Source organism: Mesoplodon mirus (genome assembly GCF_964341445.2).
Source record: "Mesoplodon mirus genome assembly, chromosome: 6".
NCBI classification, from domain to species: domain Eukaryota; kingdom Metazoa; phylum Chordata; class Mammalia; order Artiodactyla; family Ziphiidae; genus Mesoplodon; species Mesoplodon mirus.
Window position 1 is genome coordinate 136,280,692 of NC_138982.1, and position 16,619 is coordinate 136,297,310.

Here is a 16,619-nt window from a genome sequence, read left to right on the forward strand (position 1 = left end):
TCACAAGTCTGGTGGGAAGTGTTGTAGTCAGAGGCTTCTGAACTATGGAATGAGAAGCCAGGGAGAGTATTCCTGAGCCAATGACCTAATAGGAGACTTCGTCTTCCCCTCAAAGAAAGCGAATCTTAGCTGCTTCTTTCACCGTTGCACACTGGCCACACCTTTTAATTAGGAAGTACAGTCTGAGGCTATGCTTGTGGAAATAAAGGAGGTATCAAGTTTGGCCAAGAAGTTTTCTTCTGTCTTTCAGATGACACTAGAAACGTGTTCATACGAAGCACAGAAGTGAGAATCTCACTTATAAAATAAATAACTTATTGATTCACCAAGATTTACTCAGCACTTACCATGTGCTAGTCCCTCTATTAGGCACTGGGGGCACAAGAGTTTCTTTTTTCATAATTGTTCTGTTGATTGTTAAGGCCACAAAATCAAGAGGAAATTACATTGTGTTAGTTTAGGTTCTCTAAGAAGTGGATACCAAGATAGGATTAGACATGTAAGAGATTTCTTGGAGGAAATGCCTATGAAGGGCAAAGGGAGGGAACCAGAGAAGGTGGGGGGAGATTTCAGACTGCATTACCGGTCTGACATCTGTGCAAGGCTGGGGGAAGGAAGGAGGGGTGGATAGGGAGAATTTTGCACTGCAGTGCAATTCTAAGAAAGGATGTGCCTGGTCCCTGGGAAGTCTTTGAGCCCAAGTCACCCATCAGAGGAGTCCTGTGTGTAACAGAAGTGAGCCTGGATTTGTATCATCACTGTGCTCTGTCCTTGACTGGGAGCACCTGAGGGATATGTGGCCTCAGCTCTAGTGGAGCAGTGGGTCCAGAGGGACAGCAACTAGGGGTCTGAGCAGCATCTTCTCACATCTGTCATGTGCATGCCACAAGGTATGACTAGTGTCATGATGAGGTGAACATAGGTACTAAAGAAATACAAAAGAGGTGCACCTAATCCAGACTTTCAGGCATAGGGCAGGCTTTCTGCAATGCAGTGGTCAAAACTGAGACCTGAGCAGAAAAGAGGAATTAGCAAACTCACACATACTGCTGATGCAGGTGCAAACTGGTACCACCGCTTGGGAAAACCATTGGCATTATATAGAAAAGTTGAAGTTTTGCATACTCTGCGAGGTAGCATTCCACTCCTAGGGATGGCAATTAGAGGAACTCTTTGCACGTGCACATATATGCACTGGTCTCTATGTAGAAGACTGTTCCCAGCAGTATTATTTGTGATAGCCACCCACAAAGGAAACGACCCACGTCCATCAGCAGAACAGATGAATTGTGGTACAATGGAGTAGTATCAGCAATGAAAATAAATAAATTTACAGCTACATTAAATAACTTGGATCATAAACACAATGTGGAGGGGGAAAAGATACTCATACAATACTTAAAAAGCAGGCAGAAATAAGCTACGGCTTAGGGAATGCATACATTGATGGTAAGGCCATACAGAAAAGCAAGGAGAGTGGGGAGAGTTGGGGTTGTGTTTGTGGAGACGCACAGAAGAGGATTCTGGGATGTGCTATTCTGGAATGCTTGTTGAATAATTTTTCTTTAAATTCTCCATATGTGTTTCATGCAATTTCTGTCTGTATATTTCATAATTTAAAAAAGGGGGTGAATAGGAGTAGGCTGGGTGGGGGGAGTGGGGTGTGTTCCAGGCAGAGGGCAAAGGACGGCGGGGGGGAAGTGCATGCAGAGCTCAGGGACTTGCAAACACAATGGGGTGACGTGGTGAGGAGTGACGAGAGTGGTGGAAGCAGACAGGAGGCCCCTACAGAAGGAGGGGCCTCATAAACCCCTGCTGAGGAGTTTGGACTTTACCCTGAGGGCAATAGGGAGCCACTGAGGTATTTAAGCTGTGGAGAGACTGAATCAGATTTACATTTCCAGAAAGATCCTTCAGCCCCAGTGTAAGGATGTGCCCTACAGTATCCAGGCGAGTAGCAGTGAGGTGAGAAATGGACGAGGATTCCTGATCCTAGGTATTGCTGGTGGCTGGTCTTCCTCACCATCAGACTAACTGCCCTGCTATGCTGCTGCATCTAGGGACTTGTAATTTCTTAACCACCGAATCATTAATAACAGGAGAAGAGTCTCCTATCTGGTTGCTCTCCAATGTCCATCGGTCATATTATTTTATTTTATTTTTTGCGGTACGCGGGCCTCTCACTGTTGTGGCCTCTCCCGTTGCTGAGCACAGGCTCCGGACGTGCAGGCTCAGCGGCCATGGCTCACGGGCCCAGCCGCTCCGCGGCATGTGGGATCTTCCCGGACTGGGGCACGAACTCGTGTCCCCTGCATCGGCAGGCAGACTCTCAACCACTGTGCCACCAGGGAAGCCCCATCAGTCATATTATTAATTGAGGTGAAAGTGTCATTCTGGGTCCCAAAGGCCATCTCATTAAGATGCTGAACATTTTGGTGCAGACGAGAAAAGAAAAAAAAGCAAAAGGATTTGTAAATAACTGATCATTCCAAAAGATAACCCTCTGTAGGAATCATTTAATAATAGCACTATAGGTAATGATTCTTTATCACTAGAATGACTTGTTCCATTTGCAGTGCTATTATAGATGAGCATTTGGTTAATATGGGGAAGTTTTCTTAGTGATTATGTATTTAATACTAAGGTCAGTTGTGAACTTCTTTATTCAAGTGAGGAACTAAATTCCCAAGATATTTCCTGCATGTTCTCTTAAGGCCTCAGTAAACCTAGGCTGAAAGTTTAAGATGATTTATTGTGGGAGGAACCACTTAATGGCCCCCAATTACCTTGTAATTTTAATTGCATGTGAGGACAATTTTTTTCTTACTGGCAGCATGGATAGCTGCTATTATTACCATTGTGTTTATTTTTTAAAATATGGGCAATCTGAGAAAGTAGATACTATCTAATACTGAAATAATATATCTAGATTTGATACATTCTAAAGTAACAAGTCGTCCTCATAGCAGCTTTGGAGGAAGTTGGCTACCTACTAAATATATTCTCCAGTGACAATAATCATTTACCTCCTGAATATGTTCTCTGTTGGAATTCCCTCTGCCTCCTACACCCTCTTGCCTAGCTGTCATCTTCTTCCTTCGTCAAGGGAAAGTCAACGAAGTTCAGATCAAGGGCACAACTCTGTTTTGCCAAGGCAAACTTGACCCAGAGTCAACGGGGGCTGCACAGCTATTAAGCGTAATCTAGTGCCTATGGGCTTTGCTTCTTTTACTAAAGCTCTATTCAGTCCTGTCTGATGACAATGTGGACGTTCTTGCAAACGTGCCTCAATGGAGCCCCAGAAACACAGGGTGGGATGATCCTCATGGAGGGCTAGACTCTGAGATGGTACTTGAATGTATGAACTTCTTACCAGGAAGTGTTGACCGGTGGTGTCATGACACCCACCTTTCAACATTCCTTGGGTGGCCAGATCATTTAGGTGGTGCTTCTCCTGCAGGCTTCAGGACTGTCACTTTCCTTCTTTTGGTTAAAATCCTGAACAGGGAGACAATTTTGAGCAATAAAAGGTAACACCTAGGTTCTCCAGAAGATTATAACATTGTTATGAAGATTTACGAAGGTAAGACAATCAGAGAAAAAACACCAACACACTGAGTTGTCATATAAGCCTTATGAACTAGGAGCTGAGGAAATACCACATGGAGGTGTGACCAGAACTAAAGGAAATTCAGTCGAGAATGTTCGTTGCCATGGTTGACACTTGCCTCGCTAGCTGCCCCTCAGATATCTGATCAGCCTTCAAATCCTACAGATTCTATCCCTAACACTCCTGCCTTCAACCTCCACAAGACTCCACCCCTTTTTTGGCCTGCACAATGCCCTCTGAGCTTGTCCCTGCTTGCACACGTGCACACTTGCACACATGCCCCCTTTGAATCCATTCATCCCTGATCACCTCCAGCCTCGACACTCCTATGTGCTGAGCAGGGCAGGCTCATGCCCCTCTCTGGCCTCCCCTGAATGACTGCCCATTTAGCTTATTTTGCCGGGTGCTCCCATCTCGCCCAGAAAGCTTCGCCCCTCCAAGACCACTGTAGATGTGTTTCATCCACCCACAACCTTCTCCAGCTCCTGGCCTTTGTTTATTTGACTAAATCTCAAATCCTTCCACATGTGTTCTTCTGTATTTTGCACTTGTGGAGAAAGAACATAAAGCTTTTTAATACCTACAACATTATTGACATTTAACCTTAAGAACACTGTGGGAGGAGACCTTCAAGATGGCAGAAGAGTAAGACGTGGAGATCATCTTCCTCCCCACAAATACATCAGAAATACAACTACACGTGGAACAACTCCTACAGAACACCTACTGAACGCTGGCAGAAGACCTCAGACCTCCCAAAACGCAAGAAACTCCCCAATGTCCATTGGTCATATTACTAATTGAGGTGAAATTGTCATTCGGGGTCCCAAAGGCCATCTCATTAAGATGCTGAACATTTTGGTGCAGACGAGAAAAGAAAACAAGCAAAAGGATTTGTAAATAACTGATCATTCCAAAAGATAACCCTCTTTCTTTTGTACATGGGTAGGACAAAAGAAAAAAGAAAAAACAAGAGACAAAAGGATAGGGACAGGACCTGCACCAGTGGGAGGGAGCCGTGAAGGAGGAAAGGTTTCCACACACTGGGAGCCCCTCCGTGGGCGGAGACTGCGGGTGGCGGAGGGGGAAGCTTCGGGGCCGCAGAGAAGAGCACAGCCACAGGGGTGCAGAGGGCAAAGCAGAGAGATTCCCGCACAGAGGATCGGTGCCCTCAGGCACTCACCAGCCCGAGAGGCTTGTCCGCTCACCCGCCGGGGCAGGCCGGGCTGGGAGCTGAGGCTCGGGCTTCGGTCGGAGCGCAGGGAGAGGGCTGGGTTTGGTGGCGTGAATACAGCCTGAAGGGGCTAGTGCGCCACAGCTAGGCGGGAGGGAGTCTGGGGAAAAGTTTGGGCCTGCCAAAGAGGCAAGAGACCATTGTTTCGGGGTGCGCGAGGAGAGGGGATTAAGAACGCTGCTTAAAGGAGCTCCAGAGACGGGCGCGAGCCACGGCTAACAGTGCGGACCCCAGAGACGGACATGAGATTCTAAGGCCGCTGCTACCACCACCAAGAGGCCTGTGTGCGAGTGCAGGTCACTATCCACACCTCCCCTCCCGGGAGCCTGTGCAGACCACCACTGCCAGGGTCCCGTGATCCAGGGACAACTTCCCCGGGAGAGTGCACGGCGCGCCTCGGGCTGGTGCAACGTCACGCTGGCCTCTGCCGCCGCAGGCTCGCCCCGCACTCCGTACCCCTCCCTCCCCGTGGCCTGAGTGAGCCAGAGCCCCCGAATCAGTGGCTCCTTTAACCCCGTCCTGTCTGAGCGAAGAACAGACGCCCTCAGGCGACCTACACGCAGAGGCGGGGCCAAATCCAAATCTGAACCCTGGGAGCTGTGCAAACAAAGAAGAGAAAGTGAAATCTCCCCTAGCAGCCTCGGGAGCAGCGGATTAAATCTCCACAATCAACTTGATGTACGCTGCATCTGTGGAATACCTGAATAGACAACGAATCATCCCAAATTGAGGAGGTGGACTTTGGGAGCAACGGTATATATTTTTTCTTCCTTTTACCCTTTTTGTGTGTATGTGTATGCTTCGTTGTGTGATTTTGTCTGTATAGCTTTGCTTTTACCATTTGTCTGAGGATTCTGTCTGTCGGTTTTCTTTCTTTCTTTTTCTTTTTTTCCATAGAGTTTTTAGCACTTGTTATCATTTGTGGATCGTTTTTTTTGGTTTAGTTGCTCTTTTGTTTCTTTCTTTTTTTCTCCCTTTTCTTCTGAGCTGTGTGGCTGATAGGGTCTTGGTGCTTGGCTGGGTGTCAGGCCTGTGCCTCTGAGGTGGGAGAGCCGAGTTCAGGACATCTACTAGAGACCTCCCAGCTCCATGTAATATCAAACGGCAAAAGCTCTCCCAGAGATCTCCATCTCAATGCTAAGACCCAGCTCCACTCAGCGACCAGCAAGCTACAGTGCAGGACACCCTATGCCAAACAACTAGCAAGACAGGAACACAACCCCACCCATTAGCAAAGAGGCTGCCTAAAATCATAATAAGTCCACAGACACCCCAAAACTCACCACCGGACGTGGTCCTGCTGACCAGAAAGACAAGATCTAGCCTCATCCACCAGAACACAGGCACCAGTCCCCTCCACCAGGAAGCCTACACAACCCACTGAACCAACCTTAGCTACTGGGGGCAGACACCAAAAACAATGGGAACTACGAACCTGCAGCCTGTGAAAAGGACACCACAAACACAGTAAGTTAAGCAAAATGAGAGGACAGAGAAACACACAGCAGATGAAGGAGCAAGGTAAAAACCCAGCAGACCTAACAAATGAAGAGGAAATAAGCAGTGTACCTGAAAGGGAATTCAGAGTAAGGACAGTAAAGATGATCCAAAATCTTGGAAACAGAATGGAAAAAATACAAGAAACATTTAACAAGGACCTAGAAGAACTAAAGAACAAACAAACAATGATGAACAACACAATAAATGAAATTAAAAATTCTCTAGAAGGAATCAATAGCAGAAGAACAGATAAGTGACCTGGAAGATAAAATAGTGGAAATAACTACTGCAGAGCAGAATAAAGACAAAAGAATGTAAAGAATTGAGGACAGTCTCAGACACCTCTGGGACAACATTAAACACACCAACATTTGAATTATAGGGGTCCCAAAAGAAGAAGAGAAAAAGGAAGGGACTGAGAAAATATTTGAAGAGATTATAGTTGAAAACTTCCCAAATATGGGAAAGGAAATAGTCAATCAAGTCCAGGAAGCACAGTGAGTCCTTACAGGATAAGTCCAAGGAGAAATACACCAAGACACATATTAATCACACTATCAAAAATTAAGTACAAGAAAAATATTAAAAGCAGCAAGGGAAAAGCAACAAATAATATACAAGGGTATCCCCGTAAGGTTAACAGCTGATCTTTCAGCAGAAACTCTGCAAGCCAGAAGGGAGTGGAAGGACATACTTAAAGTGATGAAGGGGAAAAACCTATAACCAAGATTACTCTACGCAGCAAGGATCTCATTCAGATTTGATGGAGAAATTAAAACCTTTACAGACAAGCAAAAGCTAAGAGAATTCAGCACCACCAAACCAGCTTTACAACAAATGCTAAAGGAACTTCTCTAGGAAGGAAACACAAGAGAAGGAAAAGACCTACAATAACAAACCCAAAACAACTAAGAAAATGGTAATAGGAACATACATATTGATAATTACCTTAAATGTAAATGGATTAAATGCTCCAACCAAAAGACAGAGACTGGCTGAATGGATACAAAAATAAGACCTGTATATATGCTGTCTACAAGAGACCAACTTCAGACCTAGCGACACACACAGACTGAAATTGAAGGGATGGAAAATGATATTCCATGCAAATGGAAATCAAAAGAAAGCTGGAGTAGCAACTCTCATATTGGACAAAACAGACTTTAAAATAAAGACTATCACAAGAGACAAAGAAGTACACTACATAATGATCAAGGGATCAATCCAAGAAGAAGATATAACAATTGTAAATATTTATGCACCCAACATAGGAGCACCTCAATACATAAGGCAAATGCTAACAGCCATAAAACAGGAAATCGACAGTAACACAATCATAGTAGGGGACTTTAAGACCCCACTTTCACCAATGGACAGATCATCCAAAATGAAAATAATATGGAAACACAAGCTTTAAATGATACATTAAACAAGGTGGACTTAATTGATACTTACAGGACATTCCATCCAAAAACAACAGAATACAGTCTCTTCTCAAGTTCTCATGGAACATTCTCCAGGATAGATCATATCTTGGGTCACAAATCAAGCCTTGGTAAATTTAAGGAAATTGAAATCATATCAAGTATCTTTTCTGATCAAAACGCTATGAGGCTAGATATCAAATACAGGAAAAAAAATCTGTAAAAAATACAAGCACATGGAGGCTAAACAATAAACTACTAAATAACCAAGAGATCACTGAAGAAATCAAAGAGGAAATGAAACAAATGACAATGAAAACATGACAGCCCAAAACCTATGGGATGCAGCAAAAGCAATTCTAAGAGGGAAGTTTATAGCAATACAATCCTACCTCATAAAATAAGAAACATCTCAAATAAACAACCAAACCTTACACCTAAAGCAATTAGAGAAAGTAGAACAAAATTATCCCAAAGTTAACAGAAGGAAAGAAATCATGAAGATCAGATCAGGCATAAATGAAAAAGAAATGAAGGAAACAATAGCAAAGATCAATAAAACTAAAAGCTGGTTGTTTGAGAAGATAAACAAAATTGATAAACCATTAGCCAGACTCATCAAGAAAAAAAAGGAGAAGACTGAAATCAATAGAATTAGAAATGAAAAAGGAGAAGTAACAAGTGACACTGCAGAAAAACAAAGGATCATGAGAGATTACTACAAGCAACTACATGCCAATAAATGGACAACCTGGAAGAAATGGACAAATTCTTAGAAAAGCAAAACCTTCTGAGACTGAACCAGGAAAAAATAGAAAATATGAAAAGAGCAATCACAAGCATTGAAATTGAGACTGTGATTAAAAATCTTCCAACAAACAAAAGCCCAGGACCAGATGGCTTCACAGGTGAATTCTATCAAACATTTAGAGAAGAGCTAACACCTGTCCTTCTCAAACCCTTCCAAAAGATAGCAGAGGGAGGAGCACTCCCCAACTCATTCTACAAAGCCACCATCACCCTGATACCAAAACCAGACAAAGGTGTCTCACAGAAAGAAAACTACAGGGCAATATCACTGATGACAATAGATGTAAAAATCCTCAACAAAATACTAGCAAACAGAATCCAACAGCACATTAAAAGGATCATACACCATGATCAAGTGAGGTTTATCCCAGGAAGGCAAGGATTCTTCAATATACGTAAATCAATCAATGTGGTAAACCATATTAACAAATTGAAGGAGAAAAACCATATGATCATCTCAATAGATGCAGAAAAAGCTTTTGACAAAATTCAACACCCATTTATGATAAAAACCCTCCAGAAAGTAAGCATAGAGGGAACTTATCTCAACATAATAAAGGCCATATATGACAAACCCACAGCTAACATCGTTCTCAGTGGTGAAGAACTGAAACCATTTCCTCTAAGATCAGGAACAAGACAAGGATGTCCACACTCACCACTATTATTCAACATAGTTTTGGAAGTTTTACACAGCAATCAGAGAAGAAAAAGAAAGAAAAGGAATCAAAATCAGAAAAGAAGAAGTAAAATTGTCACTGTTTGCAGATGACATGGTACTATACATAGAGAATCCTAAAGATGCCACCAGAAAACGACTAGAGCTAATCAATGAATTTGGCAAAGTAGCAGGATACACAATTAATGCACAGAAATCTCTTGCATTTCTATACACTAATGATGAAAAATCTGAAAGAGAAATTAAGGAAACACTCCCATTTATTATTGCACCAAAAAGAATAAAATTCCTAGGAATAAACCTACCTAAAGAGATAAAAGACCTGTGTGCAGAAAACTATAAGACACTGATGCAAGAAATGAAAGATGATACAAACGGATGGAGAGATATACCATGTCCTTGGATTGGAAGAATCTTCATTGTGGAAATGACTGTACTACCCAAAGCAATCTACAGATTCAATGCAATCCCTGTCAAACTACCACTGGCATTTTTCACAGAACTAGAACAAAAACTTTCACAATTTGTATGAAAACACAAAAGACCCCGAATAGCCAAAGCAATCTTGAGAAAGAAAAATGGAGCTGGAGGAATCAGGCTTCTGGACTTCAGACTATACTACAAAGCTACAGTAATCAAGACAGTATGGTACTGGCACAAAAACAGAAATATAGATCAAGGGAACAGGATTGAAAGTTCAGAGATAAACCCACACACATATGGTCACCTTATTTTTGATAAAGGAAGCAAGAATATACAATGGGGAAAAGCCAGCCTCTTCAATAACTGGTGCTGGGAAAACTGCACAGCTACATGTAAAGGAATGAAATTAGGACACTTCCTAACACCATACAGAAAAACAAACTCAAAATGTTTTAAAGACCTAAATGTAAGGCCAGACACTACAGAACTCTTAGAGGAAAACAGGCAGAACACTCTGTGACATAAATCACAGAAAGATCCTTTTGGTCCTACCTCCTAGAGAAATGGAAATAATAACAAAAATAAACAAATGGGACCTAATGAAACTTAAAATGTTTTGCACAGCAAAGGAAAACTTAAACAAGATGAAAAGACAACCCTCAGAATGGGAGCAAATATTTGCAAATGAAGCAACAGACAAAGGATTAATCTCCAAAATATACAAGCAGCTCATGTAGCTGAATATCCAACAAGCAAAAAACCCAATCCAAAAATGAGCAGAAGACCTAAATAGACGTTTCTCCAAAAAGACATACAGATTGCCAACAAACACATGAAAGAATGCTCAACATTACTAATCATTAGAGAAATGCAAATCAAAACTACAATGAGGTATTACTTCACACTGGTCAGAATGGCCATCATCAAAACATCTACAAACAATAAATGCTGGAGAGGGTGTGGAGAAAGAGCAACCCTCTTACACTGTTGTTGGGACTGTAAATTGATACAGCCACTATGGAGAACAGTACGGAGGTTCCTTAAAGAACTAAAAATAGAACTACCATATGACCCAGCAATCCCACTACTCGGCATATACCCTGAGAAAACCATAATTCAAAAAGAATCATGTACCACAATGTTCACTGCAACTCTATTTACCATAGCCAGGACATGGAAGCAACCTAAGTGTCCATCAACAGATGAATGGATAAAGAAGATGTGGCACATTTATACAATGGAATATTACTCAGCCATAAAAAGAAACGAAGTTGAGTTATTTGTAGTGAGGTGAATGGATCTAAAGTGTGTCATACAGAGTGAAGTAAGTCAGAAAGAGAAAAACAAATACTGTATGCTAACATATATATATGGAATCTAAAAAAAGAAAAAGAAAAAAATGGTTCTGAAGAACCTAGGGGCAGGACAGGAATAAAGACACAGATGTAGAGAATGGACTTGATGACACAGGGAGGGGAAAGAGTAAGCTGGGACGATGTAAGGGAGTGGCATGGGCTTATATATACTACGAAATGTAAAATAGATAGCTAGTGGGAAGCATCTGCATAGCACAGTGAGATCTGCTCAGTAATTTGTGACCACCTAAAGGGTGGGATAGGGAGGGTGGGAGGGAGACGCAAGAGGGAGGAGATATGGGGATATATGTATATGTATAGCTGATTCACTTTGTTATAAAGCAGAAAGTAAAGCAATTATACTCCAATACAGATGTTAAAAAAAAAAAGAACACTTGTGGGACTGCAATAGGCAGTTGGGGATACTTCACAGTAATGTTAGAAGAAAAACTAACTGCTTCAATAAGTGGAGATGCAGGAAGTATTTTGTCTTTTTAAAGTCATAAAGTTAAAAAATACATTAAGCATTTCTTTCCTAAAAAAAAGATATTGTGGTAAGGAGAACATCTCCCACAAACATCCCATAATTTATTTGCAGGCAGGGTAGTCAAGGGTGCAAGTAAGAGCACATTCCATTTTAGGCAAACTTTGCTTTATCTTCTTTTTTTTCTTATAAGTGGCGCCCAAATTTGAGCTGCACCGCCCCTCCCCCCAAAAAAGCCCTTATTTTTTCAAGATTAAAAAAATAACTTGGAAATTGGGGAATTAAAAGAGAGGAAGATGTTTAGGGAACTCCCCAAATGCCTGACCTAACAATATATGTAGCACACAGGATTTCATTCTGCAAGGGATACAACCAATAGCACATGCAAGCTGACGGGGTGAGAGAGGTAAAGATTAGTCTAGATATTTCCTAGAGGCTTGCTGAGAAGACAGAAAGAATCACAGGCAAATCAACAAGGCTGAAAGGATCTAAAAGGTTGGGCAAGGCTGCGGGTAGGGGGTTTAGGAAATACCACCGGTACACTGGTAAATCATTTAAAAACAAAATAAGTGTGAAATGTTGTCACTTGGGTGTGGGCCATCGGATGAGGAACAAAGGTACGTACTGAGCAGCCAGGCAGAGAAACAGGATTTTACAGGTCCATGTTCTGGGAGCAATTAGCGATGGAACGATCTCAGGTCTTAGTGAGGTGAGATACAGGACGGGGAGCTCACATTTGCCAGGAATGGTGGCTCCCTTTCATCAGTGAGAAGATGATAGGCTGATGAGAGTGATGATTGACAGCCTTAAATATGACTTGATTCCACCGTGGGATTATTTTCTCCGTTGATGGAAAACATTCACATCTCTTCACTTTCTGAGGGTTGTATTTAGAGACACAGGACTCTTTTTGAGATATCTTTGAGAATTAATGATCTAATGTGACTCAAGGTCAAGCCTCATTATACAGTAATATAAAATAAAAGGGTAAAGGTGATTAAACTTATGTAGGGCATAAGCTGAGGTTACATTTTTTGTAATAGGATCAGATTTTGACTTCTTATTTTTTCTTTTCTATTCCCTCTCATAAAAACTTACTTGAAAATGTATTATAATTTCTGGCTAATCAAATCTTAAACGTATACCATATCAAATCTTTAGGAGACTCTAAATTACAGAGTAATTTTTTTTTCTTGTAGAACTGAAACTGTGCTCTTTGACTAACTAATACCTCCTCTTTCCCCTGCTTCTCCCAGGTCCTCCCAATCACCATTCTACTCTCTGCTTCTATGCGTTTGACTATTTTAGATGCCTCATATAAGTGGTATCATATAGTATTTGTCTTTCTGTGTCTGGATTATTTCACTTTGATAACATCCTCCAGGTTCACCCATGTTGTCACAAATGGCAAAATTTCCTTCTTTTTAAAGGCTGAATAATGTCCCATTTACCACATCTTCTTTATCCACTCATGGACATTTAGACTGCTTTCCTGTCTTGGCTGTTATGAATAATGCTACAATGAACATGGGAGTGCAGATATCTCACTAACATCTTGATTTCAATTCCTTTAGATATATAGTCAGAAGAAGGATTGCTGGATCATATGGGAGTTTTATTTTTAATCTTTTGAGGAGCCTCCATACCGTTTTCTATAGTGGCTGCACCAATTTACATTCTCACCGGTAGTGCACAGGGTTCCCTTTTCTCCACACCCTCGCGATACTTGTTGTCTCTTGACATTTTGGTAATAGTTATTCTAACAGGTGTGAGGTGATATCTCACTGCGGCTTTGATTTGCATTTCCTAGATGATTAGTGATGTCAAGCTCCTCTTCATATTCTTGTTGGTCATTTGCATGCCTTCTGCAGAGAAATGTCTATTAAGTTCCTTTGCCCATTTTAAAATCAGGTTATTATTTATTTATTTAGTGCTGTGAATATTATGAGCTTCTTATATATTTGGATATTAACACTTTATTAGATATATAGTTTGCAACTATTTGCTCCCATTCTGTAGGTTTCTTTTTCATTTTGTTGATTATTTCCTTTGCTGTGCAGAGGCTCTTTAGTTTAATGCAATCCCATCTGTCTATCTTTGCTCTTGGTGTCATATCCAAGAAATTATTACCAAGGCCAATGTCAAGGAGCTTCTTCCCTATGTTTTCTTCTAGGAGTTTTATGGTTTCAAGTCTTATATATACATCTTTAACCTATTTTGAGTTTTGTGTGTGTGTGTGTGTGTGTGTGTGTGTGCGTGGTGTAAGACAAGTCCAATTTTATTCTTTTGCAAGTGAATATCCTGTTTTTCCAGCACTATATGTTAAAGAGACTATCCTTTTCCCATTGTGTATTTTTAGACCCTTGTTGAAGATCATCCATTGACCTCATATGTGTGCGTTTATTTCTGTGCTCTCTATTCTGTTCCATTGGTATGTGTTTTTATGCGAGTACTGTTTTGATTACTATAACTTTGTAATACAGTTTGAAATCAGGAATTATAATGCCTCCAGCTTCGTTCTTCTTGCTCAAAATTGCTTTGGCTATTCAGGGTTTTTTGAAATTCCACATGAATTTTAGGATTCTTTTAAAGAAATTCTCTAAAAATTGTCATTGAGATTTTGACAGGGATTGCAAGGAATCTGTAGATTGCTTTGGGAACTATTGGCATTTTAACAATATTAATACTTCCAACCCATGAACATGGCTATCTTTCCATTTATTTGTGTCTGCTTTAATTTGTTTCATCAGTGTTTTGTAGTTTTCAGTATACAGATATTTCACCTTTTTGGTTAAGCTTATTCTTAAGCATCAGAGCAATTTTTAAAATTTATACATGGATACTGAAGAAATATTTTATAATTCTAAATGATGACTATACATTGCACAAAAATCTTTTTTGGTGAATTTACATTTATAGTTACAGTAGGAAGACACTAAATTTGCAGCAGCATTCTCTATGATTTTATTATTATTTTTAAATGAACCCGCCAGCATTCTGCAGCTGTGCTCAAAAAAAAAAAAAAAAAATTGAAGGGGTGTAAAGTTTATTAACAACAACAAAAGATAGAACAGTAAACAGCTACTGAACATGCGATACTTCCTTATTTACAAGTTTCGCTACAGAAGGCCTGTTTTAATCAGCATTTCAAATAATCAAAGGAGTACAATGTTCCTTTTTCTCCTTTTCAGAAGAAATGGAATGAGCCCTCAGGCAGCCACCAGCTTGGGAGAGTTGGGGGTGCTGTGTTGAAGCATTAGGCAATCAGGCTAATTTCCTTATGCTACTTCTCAGGTTAGAGGGAGGAGGAGAAGCAGCAGCCAGATTCTCACTCACCCCTGGGCACTGGGGGAAACTGTGGCGCTTCCTAGGTGGAATGCCGAAAGTTGAAGTCAGCTCTTGGTATTGCCCTGGTCTTTGGCTCAGCATGTTCCTTTGGGGTCCATATTTTCTCATTCAAACGGGGACACATGATTGGTAACAGGAGGGAGAGTTGAAGTAGGGACCATCCTGGGAAACCTGTAACTCACTTCTGAAGGTCCAGAAAATTCCTTACTTCCTTATTTATTTACAATATTCTACTCTTTATATCCAAAGGCGAAATTGCACTAACGAGGTAATTTGTATTAATACTTCTATGGTTTCTCTTTGGAAGAATATGTGTGGTGGAGTCGTCCACGAAAGGAAAATGTTAAAATCCAGGTATCACAGAAGAGTTTGTGTTCAAACCATCCTTATCTCTGGTGATGGATGGGAGGTTGGGGATGAGAAATAGAAAGGTGTCTGGATAAGGTGACAAAGGGACTCATTCTTGGTTCACACAGAGCATGTCTACTGAATAAGAGTATGAGCTCAGTCTCCATAGTCTGGATCATCCAAACTTTGTCTCTATTACTATCATAACCTTTGCGTGCCTGTATTCTAAATCCCTAAAGTGGGGTTAATAATAGTTCTTGCCTCATTGCAATGTAAAAATCATAGCGTGGTGCCTGATCCATAGTTAGTGCTCAGTAAGTTTTACCTATTATTAAAGCACTTAAAAGTTGACAACCATTTCGCCTACAGACCATTTTAATGGGGCAAGCATGGGCAGAGGCTACAGTTGCAGGGGACTCCAACTCTAAAGAGTGCAGCTGGAGAAAAATGCATTTAGTCCAACTCCTGCCAGATAGAGTACAGCCAAAGGCTGGAGGGAGGTGAGCTCTGCGTTCGTGCTTGCGCGGGTAAGGGGTACGCAGGATGAGGCTCCACTCCTTCCAGGGCACGCACGATCCCGGACAGTTACTAAGTGGCTTTCCAAGCATTCAGCGGGTTCTCTAAATGAACGCCCAGTAAACATTTGAGCCAAAGTCTTAGCTTATCCTTAGCAACAACACGTGGGTCAGGCCGTTCTCATAGAACAACAAATGCCGGTCTGTGCAGGCATCGTTCTCAGCGGTTTACGAGCATCAACTCACTCACAGGCATCACAGCCCTGGGAAGTAGGTGCCCTTCACATCCCCTTTTTGTAGGAGCCTGCCCAAGGTCAGGCAGCCAGCGAGGGATGGGCACGATCCGAACCCGGCGGCCCACTGCCTGCGCCTGGCGCCCAATTCGCCGCGGAAGGGGCCCCGGGAAGCCGCGCCAGCAGCCGCACTGGAACGGAGAGCTGTGGGCAAGGGCGCGAGGGGTAGCCGGCCCCCCCGCCCCGGTATCCCCCGCGCAGTGCGGGTGGGGGACGCAGACCGAAGCGGGAACGTTCCGAAACCCGGGTGCGCGGCCGGGGGCGGAGAGAGGCCCTGGTCCGGCCGAGATCCCGCACGGAGCAGCGTAGCCACGGAGCAGGCCCCTCACCCCGAGAAGTCGCGGGGTAGGGGCGCGCGCACGGGCTAGACCGCACCGCAGCGCACGCGCACACGGGGGCGCAGGCTCGCCCGCCGCCCAGGATGAGACGGAAGGCATGGAAAGTTCCAGCTGGTTCGAGAACTGTACGTAGCAAGCGCGGCGGCAGCGGCGGCGGCAGGGTCGGAGGGGGCGTGCGGCTGCAGCTGGAGGTTTCCGCCGAACCCGCGGTGCCTCCCCCCGCGCAGCACCTGCGGGGCCAGGGTGGGGGTCCCGGCG

At 42.6% G+C, this 16,619-nt stretch overlaps 1 protein-coding gene across 1 annotated transcript in view; it reads left to right on the forward strand.

The window, feature by feature from the left end:
- The first annotated feature begins 16,288 nt into the window (after window positions 1-16,288).
- The window catches only part of MRPS6 (mitochondrial ribosomal protein S6), a 66,541-nt gene continuing 66,210 nt past the window's right edge, over window positions 16,289-16,619 (forward strand). Inside the window, exon 1 of the mRNA XM_082625728.1 lies at window positions 16,289-16,486. Coding sequence (XP_082481854.1) covers window positions 16,445-16,486 — 42 coding nt within the window. The 5' untranslated portion in view covers window positions 16,289-16,444. The remainder of the gene's footprint in view (window positions 16,487-16,619) is intronic.